Raw genomic sequence first — 27,386 nt, forward strand, 5'->3', positions numbered from 1 at the left:
AGCATTAATACAACCAAAAGCAAACACCAAGAAAAGCAAACACCAAAGAGAAAACCAAAAACAAAAACACAAAAGCTACAGAACTCAGGTTGAACTAGTAATGCATTATATTACAAGTGACATGCAGAAGCAGGAGGTCATTTCATTACTGCTTTTGAAAAGCAAACAGTCATCACTTTCCTTATAGACTCCTTGAGCTCCTGGTTCCTCATGCTGTAGATGAGGGGGTTCACTGCTGGAGGCACCACCGAGTACAGAACAGACTCCACCAGGTCCAGGGATGGAGAGGAGATGGAGGGGGGCTTCAGGCTGGCACACAAACCAGTGCTGACAAACAGGGAGACCACGGCCAGGTGAGGGAGGCAGGTGGAAAAGGCTTTGTGCCGTCCCTGCTCAGAGGGGATCCTCAGCACGGCCCTCAAGATCTGCACATACGACACCACAATGAACACAAAACACACAAATACTACTAATGTACTAACCACAAGAAGCCCAAGTTCCCTGAGGTAGGAGTGTGAGCAGGAGAGCTTGAGGATCTGGGGGATTTCACAGAAGAACTGGCCCAGGGCATTGCCCTTGCACAGGGGCAGTGAAAATGTATTGGCCGTGTGCAGCAGAGCATTAAGAAACCCAGTGGCCCAGGCAGCTGCTGCCATGTGGACACAAGCTCTGCTGCCCAGGAGGGTCCCGTAGTGCAGGGGTTTGCAGATGGCAACGTAGCGGTCGTACGACATGATGGTGAGCTTAGAATACTCTGCCACTATCAAGAAGACAAATGAGAAGAGCTGTGCAGCACATCCCAAGTATGAGATGGTCTTGGTGTCCCAGAGAGAATTGGACATGGATTTGGGGACAGTGGTGGAGATGCAGCCCAGGTCGAGGAGGGCAAGGTTGAGCAGGAAGAAGTACATGGGGGTGTGCAGGTGCTGGTCCCAGGCTATGGTGGTGATGATGAGGCCGTTGCCCAGGAGGGCAGCCAGGTAGATGCCCAGGAAGAGCCAGAAGTGCAAGAGCTGCAGCTCCCGTGTGTCTGTGAACGGCAGGAGGAGGAACTGGGTGATGGAGCTGCTGTTGGACATTTGCTTTTCCTGAGCACGGGGCGCTGTCATGAGAAAAAAAAAGACAGTGAGAATCCAGGGCAGAGTTCTCTGACAAAAATCAAATCAACTCCCATAGACCCTCCCCTGTCACACGCAGACACTCTTGTGTTTTTCTAGGAGAACCTTTTTCAGCACTGTGGCTGCAGCCCTGCTTGGGGCTGGAAAATGTGCAACCAAGAGCAGGGCCTGTGCCCATGGGCCGTCGATAATTCAGCCCAGCTCTGCAGAAGTGGGGCCACGGGAACGGTGGGGACTGTCCTGGTTCTGCTAACACAGAAGGGCTGTCAGCACTTGCTTTCCCAGTGATAGGGAACAGAGATGTTGAAGGCAGTTTAAGAGTTCCACGTTTTTTTACACCTCCCCCCATATTCACTGCAGAGTGTTGTTGGGTGTCAGAAGCCCTCAGCCTTTCTGCTGCACTCAGGGAGAACAGAGTGAGTCCTGTGAGACCAGAGGGTGCCTGTGGGTCAGTGCAGAGTGAGGGCAGCTGCTCTGTCCCTCTGTCCTGCTCCAGCTGCCCTGGGCTGGCACCTTTCTGAGATGGGGGCTGATCACACTCCCATGTTACCCTGAAAAGCCACCAGTCACTGCTGAGAGCAGAGGGATCCACCCCAGACCATGACAGGTCTCACCCTTCCCTAAGGTCTCAGCACCCAACTTTTATCCCAGGGCACACACGGCTCATTCCCCAGCCCCACAGACTGCATTGCCCATAGCCCACAGGTCAGAGCAAAGCTGGGACACGTGTGCCCATGGACACACCTGCAGGAAAGGACCCACAAGATCAGGCTGTGACTCTGCAGCTGAAACTGCCATCCCCAGAGAGCCTGACAGCAAGAACAAGATCCCAACAGCAGTGACCCAGAGCAGGGGAGCAAGAAGGACAATGCGGTGAGGGTGGGTGTGAGAGAGGCCAGGGCAGAGGCAGCCGGGCACTCAGACAGCGTCACCCTTCCCCAGCTGTGCAGCCACCTCCCAGACACCAACACTGCTGGGCAGCTGCTCTCAGCCCCTGTGCTCTGCAGAGGAACTGGAGCTCTGGCTGCACAGGAGCTGCTTCATGCCTTGGAGCCCCCAGCCCTGAGGGCAGAGGCTTTGCTGGGTGGGAGAGGAGGCCAGGGGGCTGCTCACAGGAGGGATCTGACCTGCAGGGGGTCACAGGGACTTTTCTCTCTTCTCCCTCCCATAACCATTCCGGGTTTGGTTTCCATCATTTCTGCTCATTTCCCTGCTGCCTGGAGATTCTCCTCTGGGAGGTGTTTCCCTGTCCATGTCTGTTCCCTGTCAGTGCTCACAGACCATCCCACCCTCTGTGCCCTCCCCCTGGCCCTACAGATCCTGCCTGTTCACAGGGCACTGCCTGGGGGCATCTTCCTGTCTGCAGGCTGGAAAAGAGATTACAGATTTAGTGTAAGGTGTCCAGCAAAGGTGATGCTGGTTCTGCATAGGCAGAGGAGAGGCAAGGCATGCCAGGATTCTCTTGAAGACCTACTGCAGTTCATGTGTCTCAAGTATTTGTTTAAAACTAAGAGCAGCCTTAATCACCACCCATTCCCCAGAGTAGGAGACTGAAAACACAGACTCAGGGAGGTTCCTTATCTTTGTAGTACTCTTTGTCTTCTTCTCCTTGAAACCTCCTCTGCCGCGATTGAGAGACGGGGACGCAGTTTGATGCAAATAAGTGTCCGATTTATTGATCAGAGGCTACACACTTATATAGTCTATGGCTAGCGTGTTCCATACTGATTAGTTACTTTTTGCAAAGTTAGTTCGGCTGAGAAGGTTTTACAAGCTACGTTCCCATCGCTAATAGTTGCTAACAGTTGCTAGTTTCATGGTCATAAGATATACTCTGTTGCAAGGAGAAGACACCTGTTTATCACAATAAGTCCCTTGTTCTTTGTTCTTGCTTCAGCACGTTGTAATTTTCCACTGCAGCACATTCCCACTGTTGTCATGGCCTACTCTTACAACAGACTAGCTAACTTATTATATGCATAAGACTATGTTATAGATCAATTCACATCATATGAATTTAGACATCCCACATCTCCCCCTTTTTGTTTTCAATCATCTGACTCTTCCCAGGGTCGACGTCCGACTAATTCCAGGACATCTTGCTTCACCAACATTTCAGCACTGGGGGTTTTTGCGAAGTCTCGTTGCTGTACAAGGAAAATCTTATTCATTGAAGCAGTTAGCGATTTCTGTAGGCACTGCAACACACACGGAATCATTATTAACAGCACACAAATTATTAAAAGAATAGAAACTCCCTGTTTGAGCAAATCTTTCATCCATCCTGTAATGCCCCAAGAAGCCAACCAGCTGTCAAACCCGTCTGTTCTTACTGTAACCAGATGTACTCGGTCCCGCAATTTTTCAATCTGCTTATGGACACTTTTCGAATGATCAGACAAATTCATACAGCACATCCCTTCAAATTCCTGGCAGCCATGTCCATGAGCTAACAAGAGAAAATCGATAGCTGCACGATTTTGTAAAACTGCATGTCGTAAGCTATCTACATCATTGGCTAGGCCTGAAAGAATATCAGAGGTTGTGTTAAATTCTTTTACAGCCCAACAGGCTAGTCTTTTAATCTTATTCCAATTGTTTGCAGCCATTCCTCCAGGTAAAAAGAAGGATAAGGCTACAGTAGATCCTAAAGACCCTAGGTCGACTTGGTCGTCACAATCTGGACCTAATTGCTGTAACGACCTTTTTCTTCGGGAAGACGGGATAGTAGAAGAGTGAAAGAGGTCTCTCATGTGGGGTGCAAATAAAGTAAGCTTCCCAATATAACAAGGACCTCCTATTGGCTTGTAGGGGATTCCTGGCCATGCCCTATCTCCACAAATTAGGAAATATCCTTCAGGTAGCTTCACTTGTCCCGTAAAAGTTTTACCAATGTACATGGAGCCCATATTGCGTGACACATTCCAATGGAATGAAGCACCTGATACATTTTGGTATGAAATTAATCTTTGTAGTGTTTCTGGATCACCTTCCCGTATCAAGTAGCTCTCAAGAAGGTCCCCAAATTCAATCACTCCAGTTCCATTGACCGGAAGTACCTTAGGGGTAAAGAAAGAACAGTTTTTCCATCGACTAACATCAGCCCAGCCTGTCAAGGGTGGAAAAGAGCCCCATAACTGCAGCTCTTGTACCGGCAAAGGGCTAGAAATATTAAGCAATTCAATCAGTCTTCTCTGATAAAGGGCTCCCCTTTGTGCTGGCCAGTCATTTTCCTTATAACATCCTACCGCTTCATAGTTCCCATGAGAGTCTTTTTGCTCATGCCAGGAATAATACGTGTGATTAAGTTCATTCTCCAAAGAAGAGGTATTTACAAATCCTACAAAATCTTGCGGGTCTAAGTACGGATAGCCTATTAAGCATGTTCTAAAGGGATCGCCTACTTGTGCTAAGGATAAACAAAAATCTGTAGTCCCAGTGCGATTTGCCCAGGTAAGCCATACGTTAGTGCGAGGGTCAACATGATGCAAATCAAAGCCTAGACCGTTCGTAATAAAAATGACCAAAACAATCAGGATAATCACTCTTTTGCCCATCTTCTAAAATCTTTGAGCACACTCCTTTTTCTATTTCTTTTCTTTCTCTTCCGCACTTTCCTCAGAAGTACAGAATTTCAAATGATAAAGGGCAGTGACCGCTATTTCAACATCTAATGTCTCATTAACTCCTAACAAGGTTACTGGGATAACCTTATTGGCACAGAGCGGTACAAGTTGTTGACACCTGATTGCTGCAATATTACTGTTTATGTGCCACTTATAATGTTTTATATCCACTTCCAATCCCCATCGAATTAACCCTAGCACTAGCTGATCAATGGACTCAAAGTTATCTAAAGCTTCCCTAGTGCTGCTTTGTATGGGTACTCCTAACCATCGTTTCAGGCGTCGGTTCCAGAGCAAATCATTCCCTCCTCTTCTAATGCACTGCCTACACCAAAAAACACTTCCAATCCTTTTCTGGGCTCTCCAGTTAGTTCTTCCACAACCCCCACAAGTTAGGGCAACCCATGCATAACAACGAGGCTTTTGACAGCTAAGACAAGATTTTGCCCACAATGGGTCGATATCCCAATAAAAGTGATAAAAGCAATGTTGTATAAGAGTCCATACACTCCAGAAGGAGATAGTATCTCCTCTTGCCCAGAATTTTTGTACGTATCGCAACTGTTCTTCAAATTGAGTCCATACTTTACACCTGATACTCTTTTCTAATTCTCTTTGCTCTGGCGCCCTCCACCAAGAAATGTAAAGCGCCCGCTCATATATGGGTATATGCTCCAACGCTTCTGCCATATATCAGGGTCTCAAGTATGGTCAATAATACTCGCACGGTTTCCCACTTGTAAATCTCAGAGATCAAGTTCACAGGTGCCCGTCGAAATTCTCTGTATCTTCTATATTCTTTGAAGGACTGGGGTCGCCATCAGAGGGTTGTTGTAGCGTTTCTCGGTAGGGTCTCACGTTTTTCGCCGGGATCCAGCGAGGGCCTCTTTCTGTGGAAACACAAGCATAGCCTCTTCCCCATGTGACAAGGGGATAGGGTCCCATTATCATACCTGTTTCCGGGTCCCGGATCAAAACCGGCGGTTTCACTCTGGGTTCAAAAAGGTTATTTGTGCTAAAATGGCGAACTACCGGAGGATTGCTATCTAATAGAGAACAATTCAAAAAGTTAAAAACGTACAAGGCTTTCTGTATTTGCTCCTCTGGCGTAGCAGTCCCTATTCCCCCTTTTTGTTTTAATAATAAGCGTTTTAAGGTTTGGTGAGAGCGTTCTATCAGAGCTTGACCCGTGGGGGAATGAGGGATACCTGTAACGTGAGAAATTCCCCAAAAAGCAAAAAAGGTTGTTAAAACTTGAGACACATATGCAGGACCATTGTCTGTTTTAATTTGAGAGGGTACCCCTAAAGTGGCAAAAGCGTGCATTAGATGTTTTTGCACATCGCGTGCTTTTTCTCCTGTATGACAGGAGGCAAATAACATTCCGGAAAATGTATCAACAGAGCAATGAATAAACTTTAAACGACCAAATTCGGCAAAATGAGTAACATCTGTTTGCCAGAGTTGAAGACTCTGTAAACCTCTGGGGTTAACTCCTCCTGCTATGGAAGGAAAAGAGTGTCTCTGACAATCAGGACACACTGCAATGATATTATTGGCTTGTTGTGAGGTAAGGTTAAACTGTCGTTTTAGGCCTCCAGCATTTTGGTGGAAAAAAGAATGACTAAGTTTAGCTTGTGCGATACGGTCTGGTAATACCTGTACTGGCAACGTCAGCATATCAGCTTGCTGGTTTCCTTCCGCGATAAAACCTGGTAGAGAAGTGTGAGATCTAACATGCATAATGAAATAAGGGTGAAGACGAGAATCTAATAAGAAGATAAGTTCCTGTAACAAGTCAAATAATGCAACATGAGAAACATCTCGTAAAACAGAAGCTTCGGCTCGGCTAACAATTCCTGCAACATAAGCAGAATCAGTAATTATGTTAAGAGGAACAGACCATTTACGAAAAACTCGAACAACTGCGGATAATTCCACTATTTGAGGAGAACCCTGAACAGTTTCGATATCAGATTCCCACCGTTGGTATTGGCTATTCCACCAAAGGATAACCGACTTGTGAGATCTCCCAGAGCCATCTGTAAAAACAGTAAGAGCCTGTAAAGCTTGGTCACTCCGCTTTGGAATAGGTAAAAGGTGAAAGTCAATGCTTAACAGTTTGTGAGAAGGCGGATGAGAAGTGAGTTGACCTGCATAGCCAGTTAGAGCTATGCCTAATGCATCTGATTGTTGTTGTAACCATTGCAGGTAAACACTTGTCACTGGTATACATATAAGGCTAAAGTCTGTGCCTGCTAGGGTAAGTAATCGCTGTCGAGCCCTGATGATTAAAGATGCAAACATCTCATGCTGTGTTGAAATAGTCTTTGTGGCTTGGTTAGGCAAAAAAATCCATTCAATTATTAGTAAAGGGTCCGTTTTCTGGCAGTCCCACTGAAAAATGAGTGCATGAGGCTGTCGAGCAGGATTAAGGATGATTAATTGAAAAGGCAATTCTGGTTCCCATCGATGTGCTTGTCTGGAGGTAATCGCTGTTGCAGCTTTATGCAAGGAAGCTATGGCCTCAGGACTGAGACTTCGTGGAGCGTTTAAGTCCGAGCTTCCTTTAAGCATTTCGAATAAGGGGCTGAGATCCGCATTAGTGATTCCCAGCAATGGTCTGACCCAATTGATTGTTCCTAACAGTTTTTGCACGTCATGTAAATTTTTTACATTTGCCTGTATTTGTAAAGGTTGCGGAGCAATAGTCTGAGCTCTTATACGCCATCCTAAGTATTTCCAAGGTGGTACTTTTTGAATTTTTTCTGGTGCAATACAGAGGTCTGCTGATTTTACAGCAGCCACGACAAGGGCTACGGCTTTCTCCATAACTTCATGGTATTGTGCTGCCACTAGAATATCATCCATATAATGATATAACAATGCAGCAGGTACTTCAGTTCTGACAGGACTAAGTATTTTGGCCACATACCATTGGCATATTGTGGGACTATTTTTCATTCCCTGTGGTAGCACAACCCACTGGTATCTTTGCAAAGGAGCTTGCATGTTGACGCTAGGGACCGAAAAAGCAAATTTAGGAGCATCGTCTGGATGCAATGGAATATTGAAAAAGCAATCTTTGAGATCTATGATAGTTAAATGCCAATCTCGAGGGATCATAGTAGGTGACGGTAGCCCAGGTTGCAGGGCTCCCATGTTTTCCATAGCGTCATTAATTTTTCTCAGGTCATGGAGCAAGCGCCACTTGCCAGTCTGCTTTTTAATGACAAAAACAGGTGAATTCCAGGGACTTGTAGAGGGTACAATATGTCCCATAGATAATTGTTAATCTCTTGCAGTAACTGCTCTACTACTTGGGGTGAGCGCAGTGATGTAGAAGGAGGCTCTGGGAAACTTCTCAGTTACACATTCCTTAGCTCTATTTACCTTTTACAATTAGACATGTCAAAAACAGTATAAACCAGTATAATAAACCTCAATCCATTACTCTATTTTCCTAAATCTAAATCAGTTAATATTCTAGCAACTTTTAAATACAACCTCTTCTAAATTCACATCTATCATAGCATTTTAACAATTTAAATACTTTTCTAACAATATAAGCAATTGCTCCAAGGTGTAAGGATGCATCCTAAAGGGGGAGCAAGGTGGAATTTTAGCAGTGGAACCGGTTCCCATTTTGTAATTATCTCCCCAGAAAAGATTCTTTTGGTACCAAATATGAATATGCAAACCAAAATACTGAGCTCAGATGTGAAAACCAAATACCTAGGTCAAATATGCAGATAGATTATAGTCACACTAATTTAAGACAATATCTCAATTTTTGCATTGCACCTTTGAGCCGCTCACTGCTCAGGCAGGTGGAGGTACCTCTGGGTCTCCCTGACAAAACAGGTCAGCGGCGCAAGAGCCCATCAGTACTCGCCCCCCCGCCATCGTAATGAGCTGAACCGGGCAAGGCTTCCTTTTTGCTTTGTTTTGTTTTCAGTGTCTCATCTGGTGCGCTATAACTGTTAATCCAAAACCTGGATTCTTTACTTGATGTGCATATGAAAAAGCCAAATTTAGTGTACCGAGATGAGAGACAGCCTGTCACAGAGTTGCGCAAGTCTGGATATTGGAATAAAGCTAGCATGCTAGAGAGAAAAACAACAGCTACTACACGCAAAATTTTTACGATCACATTCATGCAGCAAGGAACCAAATCACTCATGATCTTCCGAACCATCACAAAATGCACATTTTGAGTCAACGGATTCTCACGATTTAACAGAGTACGAACTTATCATACTATATAGCACAAACCTATCGAAATTGTAACATACTTAAACAGATACCCACAAAGAACACAGGTTAATGAGGAAAGAACCTTGCAGACTTTAACAAGTTTCTTATCAGTTAAGTCTCTCAGCTGTCTGAGATGATTTAATGATCTCTTGCAGGGATTCATTTTGTCCCGCTCTGCTGGCCTCAAAAACAACATTAGTTGCAACAAGATTCTATCCTCCGGACACTTTCCCTAATCATTTAACTCATACAGCAGCAAACACTGATTTCAATATTTAACAAGATCTTCCTTCCTTATAATTCCGAGTGCTTTCCCAAGTTTTAAAACACCTCGCAATACTGATTTTTTTAGGAACACAGCTGAAAACAATTATTCCTGACCCCATCTTGCAAGTAAAAACCTTGAGAAGAGGGAGGGAGGGAAGAAGGGAAAGGGGGGGGGGGGGGAGAACGCACAGGTCTGCTTGAAAACAGTTAACTCACATTCCTGACAAGCCGCTCGATTTTCAGAGAGGCAATACACAGAAACACACAATATGCACTGTAAAACTCGCAAATAACATGTTGATAGCAAACATTAGCATTCTCTACTGCTAATTGAAACACCAATGCTTTCTCAGCTTCCAAGTTTTTAACCTGCTTACTGATGGCCTCTTGAAGATGGTCAATAAATTACGTGTAAGTCTCATTGGGACCCTGATTACGGTGTTTCAATTAGTGTCTCTAATGATCTATAGCTGTTACCTTTCACAGAGTTCCTTTGCCCAGTTCTCATCCAGTGACTCCCTCTGCTCTTTCGTAGGGGTTAGAGGGTTAAAAAACAGTAAAAGCAAACTGGTAAAATTGGTAAAAGGACTGATAGTACACTCGTTTACGACTTTAGCATTCTCAGCTTTCACAGGGTCCTTGAGTAAGTTGTCCGACTCCAGTCCTCTGGACGATGGTACAGGAGGCCACCCGCTCGGCATTTTTCCTCCCCCCGCCCCGGACTGCTGAGCCATCGGGGGCGCCGACAGTACAACAGGGGATGGAGTAGGGAGGGTATCACAGACACAAGCCGGGTAAAATTCACAGCAACTTTCAGGATACTTATCAGGCTGCAACGCTGCAAAAATTCCAGCAGCAGCAGATCATTCAACCCCAAGGTCTTTTAAGGCAGTCCCATGATTTCCACCGCTAACTCCATTCCATTCCCTCTGCTCTATATTGTCCCAAAGTTCAAGCGTAAAAATTGAGGAGGCAGTCACCGTAGGGACCGTAACTTGCACCCATTTTGGGATTAATTTAAGATCTTGTCCTGAAAGAGCTCCTTTTCCCTGCTTATTAAGCAGAGTTTTCATGTGCTCATAAACGTCTCTTTCAGGGGAACTCTCCTGATTCCCCATTAGTTTCCCGCAGCGGCTCACCTCTCGTTCCAGACGGAGGGAGTGATTCGCCGGCCGGCTTCTTTCTTTCAGCAGCACTTCCCAAGTTCTGCGGGACGTCGCGGCCGGCCACCTCGACCTGGGCTGCCACCAGGCAGGCGGTTAATGGACCTGCGATCCTGTCACAGACGATCACGCATCACGTTATCACGTCGGGGTCACCATTTGCCGCGATTGAGAGACGGGGACGCAGTTTGATGCAAATAAGTGTCCGATTTATTGATCAGAGGCTACACACTTATATAGTCTATGGCTAGCGTGTTCCATACTGATTAGTTACTTTTTGCAAAGTTAGTTCGGCTGAGAAGGTTTTACAAGCTACGTTCCCATCGCTAATAGTTGCTAACAGTTGCTAGTTTCATGGTCATAAGATATACTCTGTTGCAAGGAGAAGACACCTGTTTATCACAATAAGTCCCTTGTTCTTTGTTCTTGCTTCAGCACGTTGTAATTTTCCACTGCAGCACATTCCCACTGTTGTCATGGCCTACTCTTACAACAGACTAGCTAACTTATTATATGCATAAGACTATGTTATAGATCAATTCACATCATATGAATTTAGACATCCCACACTCCTCTTGTCAATATTCTGGAATGAGCTGGAGCTGTGAGCAGCCCCGACCCACGGAGAACCCAGCAGCAGAAGGACCCTGCCCTGCCGGGGGTCACTCCTTCCCCCCACAGCTTCTCCCCTCAGTGTTTTTGGGCTCTCCCGGGCAGGCTGAGCGCTGACCCTGGCAGGCGGCAGAGTCCCTGCCCGTCACAGCCCTGGGGTGCAGGGACCCTGCTCTGCAGGACAGCCCTGGGCACCCATCCTGCACATTGACATTTACACCCCACAGCCACCCTGGGCAGAATGCAGCATTCACGTCTTGTCACTGACAGTGCAGAAGGCAACCCCTGCTCTGCAGCACATCCTCCCCTCTGATCAGAGAATCTCGAGAGCTGTACTTACATCTCTCGCAGGGTCTGCAATGGGACAGCTTTCTGAGATCCTGCCATGATTTGCAGGTTCAATGCCCTGCAGCCACAGGCTTCATATCTGAGAGGATTTCATTTCCAGTGAACTCTCAGCATCCTCCCAGCCCAGACTGCAGTTCCCTCTCTGTGCCTGTCTCCTGTGTCCTCGGTGCTGCAGGCAGAGCCCTCAGCCCTGCTGCGTGTGCAGAGGAGCTGCTCCTGGGCAGAGCTGTCTCTCTGCAGCGCTGCCGCTGCCATGAGCTCCCTGTGTCCCGGGAGCCCAGCCCAGCTCAGCAGCACAGGAGCAGCCCATGATGTCCCTTTCTCTGTCCCCTCCGGGCTCCTCCAGGTGTCCCTCAGGCTCCAGGGGCACATCCTGTGAGACAACCTGAAGTAATCAGTAATGTTAGTTGTGTCTGCTCTGCAGAGACACTTCTTGCCAGCATTGTATTCTTGCTAGTAAAAAATAAATTGGTATGAGAATATTCCAGGTGTGGACTTTCCAGGGCAGAGCAGAGGGGCAGGAGAACCTCTCTGACCTACTGACCACTCCCTTCTAACCCACCCCAGGTACCATTGGCTTCCTGGCCACAAGGGCCCAATGCTGGCTCATGGTCACCCTGTTGTCCCCAGGACCCCCAGGTCCCTTTCCCCTGCACTGCTGTCCAACAGGTCCTTCCCCAACCTATACTGGAACCTGGGGTTCTTCTTGCCCAGTTGTAATACTCTACACTTGCCCTTGTTCTATTTCATTACATTTTCCCCGCCCAACTCTCCAGTCTGTCCAGGTCTCTGGATGGCAGCACAGCTTCCAGTGTCACCCACTCCTCCCAGCTTGGTGTCACCAGCAAACTTGCTGACAGTCACTCTATTCCCTCATCAAGTCACTGATGAATATATTGAATAACAGCGGCCCCAGCACTGCCCCCTGAGGCTCTGCACTGGATACAGGATCAACTGACTCTGCCCATTGACCACGACTCTCTGGCTTCTTCCCTTCAGCCAGTTCACAGTCACCTCACTACCTGCTCATCCAGACCTCCCCGTTTTAGCTGTGAGGATGCTGTGGGAGACTGTGTCAAAGGCTTTACTGAAGTCAAGGTAGACCACATCCACTGTTTTGTCATCATGTATCCACCTCGTTATGTCTTCATAACAGTCAATGAGGTTGGTCAAGCACGACTTCCCCTTGGTGAAGCCATGTTGTCTGCCCCTAATGACCCTCTTATCCCTGATATGCCTTGAGGCGACACCAAGGAGAAGTCGTTCCATCAGTTTCCCAGGGATGGAGGTGAGGCTGACCGGTCTACAGTTCCCCGGGTCCTCCTTCTTGCCCTTTTTGAAGACTGCAGTGACATTTGCTTCCCTCCAATTCTCAGGAACCTCTCCCATTTGCCACAACTTAGCAAAGATAATGGAGAGTGGCCCAGCAATGACCTCAGCCATCTCCATCAGCACCCGTGGGTGCATCCCATCTGGACCCATGGATTTATGAATTTACCTTCAAGCAGCCTTGCCCACGGGATTTCCCCCAGCAATTGCCTGAAAAGGCCAAAGTTGTTCTGCTGAAATCCAGGGTTGCAATTCTGCTTGCTATGCTGCTCCTGCCACACGAGATCCTGAACTCCATCATCTCATGGTCGCTGCAGCCAAGGCAGCCCTCAACCTTTACCGCCTCAACCAGCCCCTCCTTGTTAGTGAGGATGAGGTCCAGCAGCTCCTCTCCTGGTCGGCTCCTCCACCCTTTGCATCAGGAAGTTCCCATGGATGCCCTTGCTGAACCTCCTGGACTGTGTCTGGCTGAGTCGTCCTTCCAGAAACATCAGGGCAGTTCAAACCCCACGACAAGCAGGGCCTGTGACTGAGGCCGCTCTCAGCTGCTGGAGAGGCCTCGGCAACGTCCTCACCCTGAGCTGGTGGGTTGTGATGGACCCCACAGCAGTATCACCCTAATGCTCCCAGTACTCCCAGTAACCCTCCCACACACCCCTCCAGTGCTCCCAGTAATTCTCCCACTAACCTCTCCAGTGCTCCCAGTAACCCTCCCACTAATCCCTCCAGTGCTCCCAGTAACCCTCCCACTAACCGCTCCAGTGCTCCCAGTAATTCCTCCAGTGCTCCCAGTAATGCTCCCACTCACCCCTCCAGTGCCCCCAGTAACACCCACTAACCCCTCCAGTGCTCCCAGTAACCATCCAGTGCTCCCAGTAACCCTCCCACTGATTTTTCCAGTTCTCCCAGTAACGCTCTCACTGACGCCTCCAGTGCTCCCAGTAACCCTCCCATTGACCCTTCCAGTTATCCCAGTAACCCTCCCACTGATCCTTCCAGTGCGTCCTGTAACCCTCCCACTGACGCCTCCAGTGCTTCCAGTAACCCCTCTAGTGCTCCCAGTAACCCCCACTGACCCCTCCAGTGCTCCCAGTAATGCTCCCACTAACCCCTCCAGTGCTCCCAATAACCCCTCCAGTGCTCCCAGTAAACCTCCCACTGACCCCTCCAGTGCTCCCAGTAACCCTCCCACTAACCCCTCCAGTGCCCCCAGTAACCCCTCCAGTGCTCCCAGTAACCCTCCAGTGCTCCCAGTAAACCTCACTAACCCCTCCAGTGCTCCCAGCAACCCTCCCACTAACACCTCCAGTGCTCCCAGTAACCCCTCCAGTGCTCCCAGTAACCCTCCCTTTAACCCCTCCAGTGCTCCCAGTAGCCCCCAACTAACCTTTCCAGTGCTCCCAGCAACCCCACTTGTTCCCAGTAATCCTCCAAGAACTCCCAGTTAACCCCCAGTGCTCCCACTAACTGTCCTTGTGCCCCCAGCAGGCCCCCACAGTGCTCCCAGTAACCATGTTGTGTTCCCATTAACCCCCCCACTAATCCCCCTACTGTTTCCAGTAATCCTCCCAGTAAACCTCCCAGTGCTCTCAGTAAACCTCCCAGTGCTCCCAGCAACACCCCCAGTGCTCGCAGTGAGCCCCAGCAACCCCCTCATTGCCCCCAGTAATCACCCGCTAGCCCTCCCAGTGATCCCAGTAACCACCTAGTGCTTTCATGTGAGCCCTCAGCAACCCCCACTGTTCCCAGTAACCCCTCCCAGTGCTCCCAGTAACCCCACACTAACCTCTCCAGTGCTCCCAGCAACCCCCATTGTTCCCAGTAATCCTCCAAAAATTCCCAATAAACCCTCAGTGCTCCCAATAACCCTCCCAGTGCTCCCAACAACCACCTATTGCTCCCAGTGAACCCCCACCAACTGGAATGTTCCCAGTAACCCCCACAATGTTCCCATTAACCCTGCACTAATCCTTCTAATGTTCCCAGTTACACTCCCAATAAAGCCCCAGAAACGCCCAATGTTCCCAGTAATACTGCAAGAACTCCCTGTAAACCCCCCCATGCTCCCGGTAACCTGCCCAGTGTTCGCAGAAACCCCCGACTAATAAACCTACTGTTCCCAGTAACCTTCCCAGTGCTCCCAGTAACCACCTAGTGCTCCCAGTAACTCCCCAGCAACCCCCAGTGTTTCCACACACCTCCCCCGAGCACCCAGTGGCCCCCACTAACCCCTCCAGTGCTCAAAGCAACCCCCATTGTTCCCAGTAATCCTGAAAGGACTCCTAGTAAACCCCCAGTGTTCCCAGTAGCCCTCCCAGTGCTCCCAGTAACCACCTAGTACTCCCAGTAACACTCAGGCAACCCCACATGCTCCCAGTAACCCTCCCAGTATTCCCAGTACTCCCCCACTAATCTTTCTAGTGTACGTAGTAACTCCCAGTATCCTCTCCAGTGATCACAGAAACTCCCATTGTTCCCAGTAAACCTCCAAGAAGTCCCAGTAAACCCCCAGTGCTCCCAGTAAACCTCCCAGTGCTCCCAATACTCCCCCACAAATGTCCATCCTGGGGCCCTGGGCAGCATCCTCTGGGCACTGTGGGGCAGGGGCAGGGTCGGTTGTACACAGGTGGGTCAGCTCTCCACTTGGGTGGGCAGAGCTGCTGGGTGAAGCTGCCGGCCTGGCTCGCACAAGCCAGACAAGACCTTTTCTGGTTATCAGCATCGATGCATCCAGTCTTTCCTGTCACTGAATCCGAGAATCACAAAGTAGTTTGAGTTGGAAGTGACATTCACGGCCCGTCTGGTCCAACTCCCCTCGGCGATCAGGGACATCTTCAGCAGCTCAGGTTGCTCAGAGCCCCGTCCAGCCTGGCCTGGGATGTCTCCGGGATGGTTCATCCACCCCCTCTCTGGGAAGCCCGTCCCAGTGTTTTACCACCCTCAGTGTAAAAAATCTCTTCCTCATTTCATTCCTTGACTCTCCCCTCTTCTAGTTTAAACCATCACCCTTTGTCCTGTCACAACCGGCCCTGCTCAAAAGTCTGTCCCCATTGTTCTTATCGGCCCCTTTTTGGTCCAGAAAGGCTGCAATAAGGTCTCCAGGAGCCTCTCTTCTCCAGCTGAACACCCCAACTCTTAAACAGGCAAACTTATGACATTTTAATCTTTCAATACACTAGTGTCACAAAAGCATGAGCACATCTTTTTATATAGCATTTTATATAGCATCTATAGTCCCCCGTAGAGCCCAAATGTCACCAGTGGTAAAAGTGCCCACAGAGCCAGTTACCAGTGGGATCCCTCAGGGACCAGCACTTGGGCCAACACTGTTGAACGTCTCTATTCTCCCCTGTATGATGTGACACAGTGAACCTTCAGCTCCTTAGTGGATGGTGCAAAGCTGGGCAGAGGCCTTGGACAACCTCACCTGGGTCACCCTGCCCTGAGCAGGACAGTGAGACAAGATGATGTTCAAACCTGAGTTACTCTGTGATTCCAGGAATCTTTCCCTTGGAAAGGTTTTGGAAGAAGGAAGAAGTGGAGGAACAAGAAAATAAAAATACAGGCAGAGGAGGAGACCTAAAAGGTGTCAAATAAACAGAGCAGTTCTGTGAAGAATGTTTCTCTACTCAAACTGTCAGCAGCAAGTCTATAACCAGCTCCCCAAACTCCCTGTTCTGCTCATTGGCCCCTGGGATTTCCAGCACATTTCTTTACATCAGATTCTGCACTGAAGTTTGCACTGATTGTTACAGCTTCTTCGCAGGAATTGCTTCATGTTTCCTTAGAGAAATGGATGTAAACAGGCACCGGGGAATTTTTAATTAGAGGAAACAAAAGGGGGAAAAAAAAAAAAAAAAGAAAACACAATAGAACTTAATGATGTTTCTCAGTTCTGTGGTTAAATTAAGTAGTTTCCAGCGAGGTCCATTGCCATAATTGAAGAGTTGCCTGTAGGGAGTACGAGAGCAACTGCTGAAAGACTTTACCTGCCTGAAGCTCAAAGCAGAGTGAGAGCTGAGAGGCTCTGAATGAGCCAAGAGTGAGAGGTGAAGAACCTCTGGGGAGCGATGGAAAGTGCAAATGTCCAGACAGGCTTCTGAAGAGATGAGTTCAGACACGGTGAGCTGGGCAAGGACAGGTGGAAACACCTGGATGTCCAGGGGATTAAATACATGTAGTGATAGACAGAGTTCTGGCACTGCAAGCACAGGGAAAGGCCAACGTTTCATCTCCCACAGTCCGTACACGTTCTGAAAATTCATATTTTGGCAGGATAGAAATTCCACAGACATTTTATTGGAAATATTGAATTATTTCATATGATGAAAAAAAGAGTGTGGGGTTTTTTTCTTTCTTTTTGTTGTTGTTGTTGTTGGTTTGGTTTTCAGTTTTGAGGGGAGTTCTCAGGTTTTAGGGCTGAGCTCCATGGTCTCACTATAAGCACCCAGTGCAAACCTCAAGAGGCCCTGTGTACCTGAGGTGTTTGCCTGGGACTGGCAGGTATCAGACCAGACTGACAGAGCCATGTCGCTTCCATCATTTACATCTGGTATTCAAGACTTGTGTGCTTGATTAGAAAACTTTCAGGACTGTAGGTAAAGAGGCAGGTGTGTGAAGAGCACTGAGAAGAAGTAATAGAAGAATTATGCACTTGATATCACAGAATCATAGAATCATTTCAGGCGAAAGAGACGTTCAGGATCATCAAGTTGAACGATAATCTGACTCGAGCACTAAACCATCTTCCTTAAGAACCTCGACTAAACTCCTTTTAAACCCCTGCAGGGATGGTGACTCTACCACTGCCCTGGGCAGCCTGTTCTAACGCCTGACAGCCCTTTCCAGGAAGATTTTATTCCTAATACCCAATCTAAACTTTCCCTGGCACAACTCGAGGCCATTTCTTCTGTCCTATCACTTGTTAGTCATGAGAAGAGACCAACACCCTCCATGTTCCAACCTCCTTTCCGGCAGTTGTAGACAGTGATAAGGTCTCTCCTCAGCCTCCTCTTCTCCAGACTGAACCCATTTCCCTCAGCCACTCCTCATTAAACTTGTGCTCCAGCCCCTCAGCAGCTTCATCACCTCCTCTGCACTCTCTCTAGTGCCTCTATGTGCCTTATGATAAGGACCAGATTCAAGGTGCAGCCACACCAGTTCCAAGTACAGTGGCACAATCACTTCTCTAGTCCCACTGGCCACACTCTTTCTGATACAAGCCAGGATACTATTGGTGGCTTTTTTGGCCACCTGGGCACACGCTGGCTCCTGTTCAGCTGCTGTCGATCAATATGCCCACATCCTTCTCCACCAGAAAATTTTCCAGCCAGTCTTCCCTGAGCCTGTAGCGCTGCCTGGGGTTGTTGTGACACAAGTGCAGGACCTGGCACTTGTTCTGGTAAAACCCCAGACAATTGGTCTCAGCCCAATGATCCAGCAGCTCCAGATCCCTCTGTATGGCCGTCCCACCCTCCAGCAGATCAACACTCCCACCTAACTTGGTGTCATCTGCAAACTTACTAAGGGTGCCCTCGATCACCTCACCCAGATCATTGATAGAGATTAAACAGAATTGGCCCCGATACTGAGTCCTGGGGACACCACTCATGACCGGCCACCAATTGGATTTGGCTCCGTTCACCATAACTCTTTGGGCCCGTCCCTCCAGCCAGTTCTTGATCCATCACAGGTACACCATCCAGGCCATGAGCTGCAGTTTCTCCAGGAGATGCTGTGGGATACGGTGTCAAAGGCTTTACTGCAGTCTAAATGCACAATATCCACAGCCTTTCCCTCATCTACTAGGGGGGTCACCTTGTCATAGAAGGAGATCAGGTTGGTTAAAAAAAATCTGTCTTTCATAAACTCATGTTAACTGAGCTCAATCACATGGTTCTCTTGTAAGTGCATTGTGATGTTACTCAAGATCATCTGCTCCAAGACCTTGCCCAGCACAGAAGTTAGACTGACAGTAGTTCCCCATATCCTCCTTTTGGCCATTCCTGTAGATGGGCATCACGTTTGCCAACTGCAGAAAAGCTGTAACAACCAGGCGCAAACTTCAGTGGAGCATCTGGTGTAAAGAAAAGTGATGTAACTCCCAGGGGGAGTTTGTTTGGTTTGCTTTCTGAAGCAGAAAGGAGGAGCCATGACCTGCAGGCAATGGGAAGGGGGATCCTGTACCTCACACACGGCTCAGGGCTCTTCCTGGGACCGTGGGATGTGGGTGTGCAAGGCCCAGGGAAGGACAACACTGGGACAACAACTTCCAGCTTCCCCATGGGGCTGCGAGGAGGCACCGAGGCCCCAGTGCCATGAGGACAACATGTCTTCTCCTGGGCCTCAGTGGCAGAGACAACTGCCCTGGCCAAGGGGACACAGACCTGGGTTCTGTGGGTCCCTTCCAGCCTTACAGCGCCCTTTGCCATCTCCACCACAGGCTGTTCTACACGGTGCTACCCCTGCCCCTCTTCCCCTGCAGGCTGCAGACACCCATCTGACCTCCCCACCTGCTCTCACCCAGCATTTCTGCACCTTCACTGCTGTGTCTGCACCCTCACTGGCTGTTCTTTGGAACACAAACCATGGGCTGATCCAGCTCCCTCTGGGTCACCTCTTGCCCCACAGCACTGCCCTTCCAGTGACATTTCTTACTCCTGATATCCAGTCCTTACCTTCCAAGCTGTACTTTCTGACTTTTTTTTGTCTTTCCTGCCTCTTCCCACCACCAAGGGAAGCTCAGTCACCTCAGAAACTGCTCTTCATGCAGAGAATCCCATCATCAGGCTTCTTGTGCTTTTTTACCTGACCAGAGAGAAGTCACCTCCCCATAATCTTCTAAATCCCAGGACTGCCACTGGCCTTTCAGCTTCTCTGACAGACACGACCATGTCCCTGCTGCTGTCCCGTCATGTTCTCAGGTGGGATGGACATGACATCCCATCTCCAAGGGCTCTTCCTGGGTAGGGCCTGTGAGTACCTTGGCAGAGGTTCTTTCCCAGCCATGTCCCTGCTTCTGGGCTGTCACCTCCAGAGAGGTGGAGCTTAGTGTTCTTGCAGGTCTGTGGGAGCAGAGAGGGCAGGGGTTAGCAGCCATTTCCCTGCCCCATGGGGCATCACAGGCACAGACCCCAGCCCCACACCTCCCTTGGTGCCCAGAAGCTCCTTACCTTGTGCAGGTGTTTTGTTGCCTCCGCACTGCTCCATGGGCAGGGCTGGGCTGCCCTGGCTCCAGCCTGGAAAGGGGCAGAGGAGGCACGGGCTCAGGCTCCGGGCTGCACCAGCTGCTCCCGCTGAGCATCCCTCTGACACGAGCCCGGGGTGCCCTGGGCTCCCATGGGGACGTGTCCCACAGGCAGGGATGCTGGATTACAGCAGGGGACGAGCAGCCCAGAAGGGCTTCTCCCAGCCCGTGGCCTTGCAGGGCTGGGTGGAGAGGACGAGCTGAGCTCCTGGTCCCCAAGCTCCCCAGAGTGGGGTCCCCACCCCACGCCATCCCCGCGGTGCCTGCTCCAGCCTGCCCGGGCAGTGGAGGTGCCCAAAGCCATGGAGCGGGACTGTACCTCCAGCAACACAAGTCTCCTCTTCCTCCGGAGCTTCACAACAAAAGACAGGCTGAGCAGAAAAAAGGGACTGAGGTGCTGGGTGTAGGCGAGAAGGGTTGGGTTATGCGGTCGAGGCACTGGGAGAGAAGGGCTGGACTGGGAGCAGGGTAAGTGGGAAGAAAGTAAGAGAGGTAGACAAGGTGGGCAGTGCTGAGAGCTGGAGAGGGTCGCTGTGTTGTGCTCGTTGCTGGGCACCAGCGCTGCAGATGGAACACGAGCCGTGACATCACACCTGGGTTGCATGGGCACTCTGGTGTCAGCTGCACAGCAGGGATGGGGATTACCCCCTCTCAATGGTGGTTATGGATGTACTAACCTACCTTTTCACCAGTTTCATCATCCCAACCAGTTCTACTTCATGCAGCCTTGAGCGGTTCTTCCCAACCGTTCCGTCATGCCCAGCAGCCATCCTCACCCCTCACAAATGTTGTTCTCCAGTTGGTTCCTACAGTAGCTGAAGTTCACCTCCCTGTCCATGGCCATCCCTTTGCAGGCTCTGGTCTCGCTCTGCCCCTGTACAGCACAGCCACTCTTCCACGTGGGCACCAATGGCACCACAAGGCGCAACCTGGGTAGAATCAAGGAAGACTCAAAAGCCCTGGGGGTGCCAGTGAATTCAAATGGTGCCCAAGTCATCTCCTCCTCCCTTCTACCATTCGGAGGAAAGGGGGCAGCCAGAAATGTATAATGCACATCAACTTCTGGCTTTGTGGCTGGTGCCGTCCTGAAGGATGTTGGCTTTTCTGACAATGGGACGTTTGATGACTATAAGCAGCTGGGGAGGGATGGGATCCACCTGTCTAGAATAGGTGAAGGAATGTTTGGCAGCAGGCTGGCCAACTTGGTGAAGTGGGCTTTAAAGTGAAGGGCTTGCGGACAGTGTCCAAAATGTCAACGCTCACGCCACCATATCCCACTGGGGAAAATAAGCCAGGCCAAGCAGAGCAGCAACAAACGTTGCTGAGCTGCCTCCCAAGATGAGGACCAGAAGGCCAACCAGTTCCAGGATGTATATGGAACGTATCTGAGGTGGGACTCCCGGCTTTGTGGCTGGTGCCGTCCTGAAGGGTTTTGGCTTTTCCTGCAATTGGACATTCTTTGGTGACTGGAGTGGATTATTGAAGCAGTTTAACTAAGTTGTTCTTTCAGCATTGGGGACACAGAGGGAACAGTGTCTGATTTCACTGTAATTGCAGGAGGAACTTTGAGAGGCACAGGTTGATGAGGAGCCTGGTGCTTGGCCTGGGAGATAAAGCTAAGCCCTTGTCTTAAATAAAAACAGTCACATAGTTTTTTCTCAAACAGAAGTGTGGAGAAGTTTTTTCTCACATGCAAAGGCTTCCAACTGAATGACCTCCAGTGCTGGGAGCACTCTGCAAATGTCATATCCCTGCCAGAGGTATGAAGATGTTGACAATTTGAACTGGGAGCCTTTTAGTCTCTACCTTCTTTCCCTGTAGCTACTTCCAAAGTTTATCTGGTACCGTTAGGGAAATTAAAAGAAACAAAGAGCTCTAGACACTTCAAGGGGTTGATTTTACCTTTGGTTTTTTGTTTGTTTTTAACCCCTGTCTCTACAGTTTCTTACTTCTAAGCTGATTGCGGGTTTGCATCAGGGTTGTGTTCTGGAATAGAAAACCTATGCTTGTAGTTCAGCCAACAGAGCCTGCATTGCAGAGCTGACATGTGCTAACAGGGAAATGATGGGCAGAGATGGGATGTGTTGTGGTTTTTGGCCAAGTCGTCTCTTCCAGAAAGAGTCACTAGTGTAAGAATAGTTGTACTGACAAAACTTTTGGATTGTACTTTTGTCACTGCTCGTATGACACAGCCTTTTCCACCCAAAATAAACAGAGTACAAAAAGATACTGCATAGGTGCCTAATAGCCATTGTCTCCTCTACAGGTTCCTGAAATTTTCGTGTGAATCTGTAGGTGGAAAACACGCACGGGACTGGTGCTGGAAAACCCCTGTATATAGTGGCATGTTTTGTTTGTGTCCCCCATCAAAGTCTTTTGAAATTATTATACTTCTGAGATGAATCTTGGAATTCTCCTTACAGACAAGTCTCCTGAGGTGCCCTGGAATGCAGTTTGTAAGGGTCTCTGGGGAAACCTTGGGGCTAATTCCTCCTCCTTGCTTGACCTTAAAGATTAACAAAAGAGGCAGAGCAGAAGAGTAAATCTGTCTCTGGAGAGAATGTGATCTAAGGTCTACACGCAAGTCCTCAGAAAAATACTCTATTTCTCTTGCTGATCAAAATCTGCTTTTAAAACTGAAAAATCAAATTCAGGGCAGTTATCCCCTTTAATGCCAGTTCCAGGCCTGCAGTGTTACGTGAGGTGTCAAAGCTCTCACACACCCCTACATGCACTTGGCAGGCACAGCCAGGACAAGCTGCAGCCTGTGCTGTTTGACATCCATGCAGTAACCGCCAAGGCGTGTGGGACAAGTCACACAGCTTGGGGTGCTGCCATGGGGGGTACAGGCTTTTCATGAGACGGCCTCAAGGATCAGGGGTGGGATTCCCTCAAAGTGAAGGAGTTGCTTGGATCTATGGAGCTCCTTTCTGTGGCAACGTGGGTTTTCATTGTGAGTGAGAGTACCAATGACAAGGCCCTGGGGCTGTGGGGGCACATGGCCATGCCCCCCAACAAGCTGGGGCCACCGAAAGTGGGGCACAGCAGTCAGGGAGAGGCACCAGGATGAGGAGGAGAAAGCAGCACTGAAAGACTGTGCTAGAGAAACTGGAAATTATTTCCTTTTTCTCGAATAAACTCTTGATGGAACCTGCTACTGCTGCCACTGTAGTGGCCTCTTCCTGGGCTCAAGAGAGTCCTGGAGGCCAGGGCCCCTTTTCTTCAGGGGCCATCTGGGGATCCCTGGGCGAGTGGTCCCTGCCCTGGCCAGCAGTAGAGGGACTGTGGCTGCAGCCGTGCAGGGAGAGTCCAGACCTTGAGAAACTTTGGGTTCCACCATCAGGAATCTCTTAAGTTTTACCAGGAGAAGTGGCCAGTTCTGTATCAGGGCAGGAGAACAACCCCAACCGTCAAGACCTGACACACCGAGCAGTGGCCCTGAGGAGAAGGGCCTGGGCACTACAAGGTCCCCACACCAGCCCGTGGTGCACGCTCACCATGAACAAGGCAGCTGCACACGGGGCTGCATGAGGAGGAGCGTGGGGACCCAGACACCTGCAGTTCTCATCCCATTCGGTTCAGCACTGGTGTGACCCACACACACGGCTGTGTGCCAGTGTGCGGCTTCCCAGTTTGGAGCAGCAGGGAGGAACTGGAGAGTGCAGGGCTGTGCCAAGGCAGGTTCAGCACCTTGTGCACATGGGGTGGGGTGCTGAGGGACCTGGGCTGCTTTGGCCCAGCAGTGCTGGGGAGGCTGCAGCAGTGCAGGAGTAGCCTGAGAGTGCTTGAAGGGCGGTTTCAGAGATGGTGGAGGTTTCTGCATAGTGGGAAAGAGCTTGACAAAGAAATAATGGCCAAAGTGCAGCTGGGGAGGTCCAGGCTGGACATGAGCAGAAAGGAATGTGATGGAAGGGCAGTGCTGTGGGGGAGAAGGTCAGCAGAGGGAGTCTGCATCAGCCCAAGGCTTTGTGCTTCAAGGACCAGCTGGGGAGGATGGAGAGATCTCAGCAAAGGAAGGAAGATGCTCAGACAGGAGCAAGGTGGGGCAGCAGGGGGGATGTCTCCAGCCTGCAGGGACAGAGGTGCAGGGGATGCCACAGCACAGGACAGGCTGTCGTGGAGATGATCACGGGATGTAAAGAGGCTGAAAGCCCCACCAGACATGAGCTCCTTCTCCCCTTGGCTGTGGCTGTTGTCTCCACCTCTGATGCCTGTGAGGAGACACCTTGTCCTTGCAGCACAGGGGCCTCATGGCCTCCTTGTCCCCAGCCAGGAACCTGGGAGGTGTGGGACCATAGTCCTGCCCTTGGCCTTGCACAGCCCCACATCACACTGTCCAGGAAGGGCCCTGGGCAACGTGGGAGGGAGAGGATCTGCCTTCCCAGGGCTGGGGGTCAGGGCTTTGCCCTTTGATTAATGAAACACATCCAGGTTTACTCAGCATTAGAGAGACCTTTACTTTGCTTTTCCTGACCTGTCATCACTGCCTCCAGTTTTCTGCTCTAACTGGCCCTGGGGACAGTAGTGTACTGAGCCCTGCTCAGTAGTGTCCTTCAGTGGGACCCATTAACATTACAAGAAACTTTGGAGTTTGATTCTGACTTTGACTTCTTGGGAGGTTTCATCACCTTCCTCCAGGGTCTGAGGTCCATGGACTCAGCCCCAAACCCACCAGAGGGGTCATTAAAGCGCCTTGGGCTGCTCCTGTGCTGCTGAGCTGGGCTGGGCTCCTGGGACACAGGGAGCTCATGGCAGCGGCAGCGCTGCAGAGAGACAGCTCTGCCCAGGAGCAGCTCCTCTGCACACGCAGCAGGGCTGAGGGCTTTGCCTGGGGATCTCAGGAGATGAGCAAGGCAGAGAGAGATTAAAGGTGGTCAGGACTGGGAGGATGGCTGAGAGCTCACTGGAGGAGAAACCTTTGCAGCCCGTGCCATGGTAAGTCTCTGGTGCAGGGCAGTGCAGCTGTAGCTCCTGGAGGCATCTCCTGAAACTGGCACAGGCACAGCTGGTGGGATCTGTAAGGACGGGGCTCTTGTCAGGCCATGTTGAACAGCTGTGAAGCCGGGTGAGCACCCAGGGGTGCCCAGGGCTGTCCTGCAGAGCAGGGTCCCTGCACCCCAGGGCTGTGCCGGGCAGGGACTCTGCCGCCTGCCAGGGTCAGCGCTCAGCCTGCCCGGGAGATCCCATGGCAGCAGCTGTGGGGGGAAGGAGCGACCCCCGGCAGGGCAGGCAGGGAGCTTGTGGGGTTGAAGGGGGCTGTGTGGGTCAGGGCTGCTCAGAGCTCCAGATCCCCCCACAGACATGGCAGAGGGGCCTTCAGAACAACAACATTGATACAGCAACAGCTGCAAGGGAAGGAGTCTGTGCTTTCAGTTTTCCACTCTTGGTTGGCTGGGTGTGCAGTGGGAGATGGGGATTTATTTCTCTCTTTGGAGAAGACACTGAGACCCCAGTTCTCGTTAGGACTTGTCTGAGCTGCTCCTGAGCCCCTGCACACACAGAGCTGCCCCTGGGCAGTGCCAGGAGGTGTGAGCAGGACAGAGCTGAGCACACAGCAGGTGGGATGGGGTCTGTGACACTGACAGGGAGCAGACCCAGGGACAGAGACACAGCTGCAGGCAGCACAGACATGGGCAGGGAGAGGGAGCTGCTACCAGGAATGCTTGAGACAGGATTAAGAACCCTCCCGGCCCTCCTCCGAAGTGCAGACACATTTCCCAGTGCAACCCCCTGGTCTCCTCTCCTCCCCAGCAGACCCTCTGCCCCAAAGCCATGGGGTCCAGGTCACAAGTCTCCACCTCAGCAGCTGGACCTCCAGGTGAGGGGTTCCTGGAATGTGGTACACAGAAAAGGTGCTAAAAGTACTTGCTCTACAGTGTCATCATGTGAGTGGTAGTAAGCACCGCCAGGTAAGGAGAAGGTTCCACAGCATGCCCATCTGCCTTTCTGTCCTTGCTTTATTTCTCTGGAGCACTGCAGTGTCCTTCCCTGTTTCTCCACCTGTCCCTGGTGCGCTTGCTCCCTGGGGTGGGTTTGGGTATGTGGGTCAGTTTTTGTTCTGACACCAACTCAGGGGGTCTTGTCCAAGAGGTGTGTTCATGGAAACTAGATGCCCAAGCTGTATTTTAAAATGTGATGAACTGTTTTTCTCACTTGCTAGAAAGAGAGAATGAGCTGCAACATCCCTTCATCAGGGAGGAGGTTTTCCATGAGAAACAGCATGTTTATTTTTCTCAGAGAAGTCTCCCACAACATGTCACTGTCTTTTTCTCCTTTCACGCGTCCTCATGCCCACAGGCAGCCAATGTCCAACAGCAGCTCCATCACCCAGTTCCTCCTCCAGCCGTTCGCAGACACACGGGAGCTGCAGCTCTTGCACTTCTGGCTCTTCCTGGGCATCTACCTGGCTGCCCTCCTGGGCAACGGCCTCATCATCACCACCATAGCCTGGGACCAGCACCTCCACACCCCCATGTACTTCTTCCTGCTCAACCTCGCCCTCCTCGACCTGGGCTCCATCTCCACCACTGTGCCCAAGTCCATGGCCAGTTCCTTCTGGGACACCAGGGCCATCTCATACTCAGGATGTGCTGCACAGCTCTTTTCGTTTTCCTTCTTGATAGTAGCAGAGTATTGTCTCCTCACAGTCATGTCCTACGACCGCTACGTTGCCATCTGCAAACCCCTGCACTACGGGACCCTCCTGGGCAGCAGAGCTTGTGTCCACATGGCAGCAGCTGCCTGGGCCACTGGGTTTCTCACTGCTCTGCTGCACACGGCCAATACATTTTCACTGCCCCTGTGCAAGGGCAATGCCCTGGGCCAGTTCTTCTGTGAAATCCCCCAGATCCTCAGGCTCTTCTGCTCACACTCCTACCTCAGGGAACTTGGGCTTCTTGTGGTTAGTGCCTGTTTGGCTTTTATGTGCTGCATTTTCATTGTGGTGTCCTATGTGCAGATCTTGAGGGCCGTGCTGAGGATCCCCTCTGAGCAGGGACGACACAAAGCCTTTTCCACCTGCCTCCCTCACCTGGCTGTCATCTCTCTGTTTGCCAGCACCTCCTTTTTTGCCTACCTGAAGCCCCCCTCCATCTCTTCCCCATCCTTGGACCTGGTGGTGTCTGTTCTCTACTCGCTGATACCTCCAACATTGAACCCCCTCATCTACAGCATGAGGAACAGGGAGCTCAAGGATGCCCTGAGGAAACTAATGGCGGGATGCATTTAAAAAATAATAAAGTGTTCATCATCTTCTCTTTAACAGGTAACAGGTTTAATGTAACTCATTAGAGACCCAGACGTCTGTGTGTGTGTGTGTTGGTGGTGTTTATTTTTTAATAAATCATGATATTTTTGTCATCCCCTTTCTAATTCATTGTCAGCTTTTTTTCAAACCACTGGCTGTATAAATATGGACCCG

At 50.2% G+C, this 27,386-nt stretch overlaps 3 protein-coding genes across 3 annotated transcripts in view; 1 reads left to right on the forward strand and 2 right to left on the reverse strand.

Moving 5' to 3' along the window:
* Nucleotides 1–27,386, reverse strand: part of LOC309448792 (uncharacterized protein) — a 168,113-nt gene that overhangs the window by 19,580 nt on the left and 121,147 nt on the right. The gene's annotated exons all lie outside the window — the stretch shown is intronic.
* On the reverse strand, nucleotides 138–1,079 carry LOC309448713 (olfactory receptor 14J1-like; the record flags this gene model as incomplete). Its single annotated transcript, XM_082070436.1, has 1 exon — nucleotides 138–1,079. One exon carries the CDS (start codon nucleotides 1,077–1,079, stop codon nucleotides 138–140), a length of 942 nt encoding a protein of 313 aa, XP_081926562.1.
* Nucleotides 26,271–27,194, forward strand: LOC309448715 (olfactory receptor 14J1-like; the record flags this gene model as incomplete). Its single annotated transcript, XM_082070440.1, has 1 exon — nucleotides 26,271–27,194. The coding sequence occupies one exon, from the start codon at nucleotides 26,271–26,273 to the stop codon at nucleotides 27,192–27,194; it is 924 nt and encodes a 307-aa protein (XP_081926566.1).

This window comes from Streptopelia decaocto (assembly GCF_964273445.1).
Source record: "Streptopelia decaocto genome assembly, chromosome: 21".
NCBI lineage: Eukaryota > Metazoa > Chordata > Aves > Columbiformes > Columbidae > Streptopelia > Streptopelia decaocto.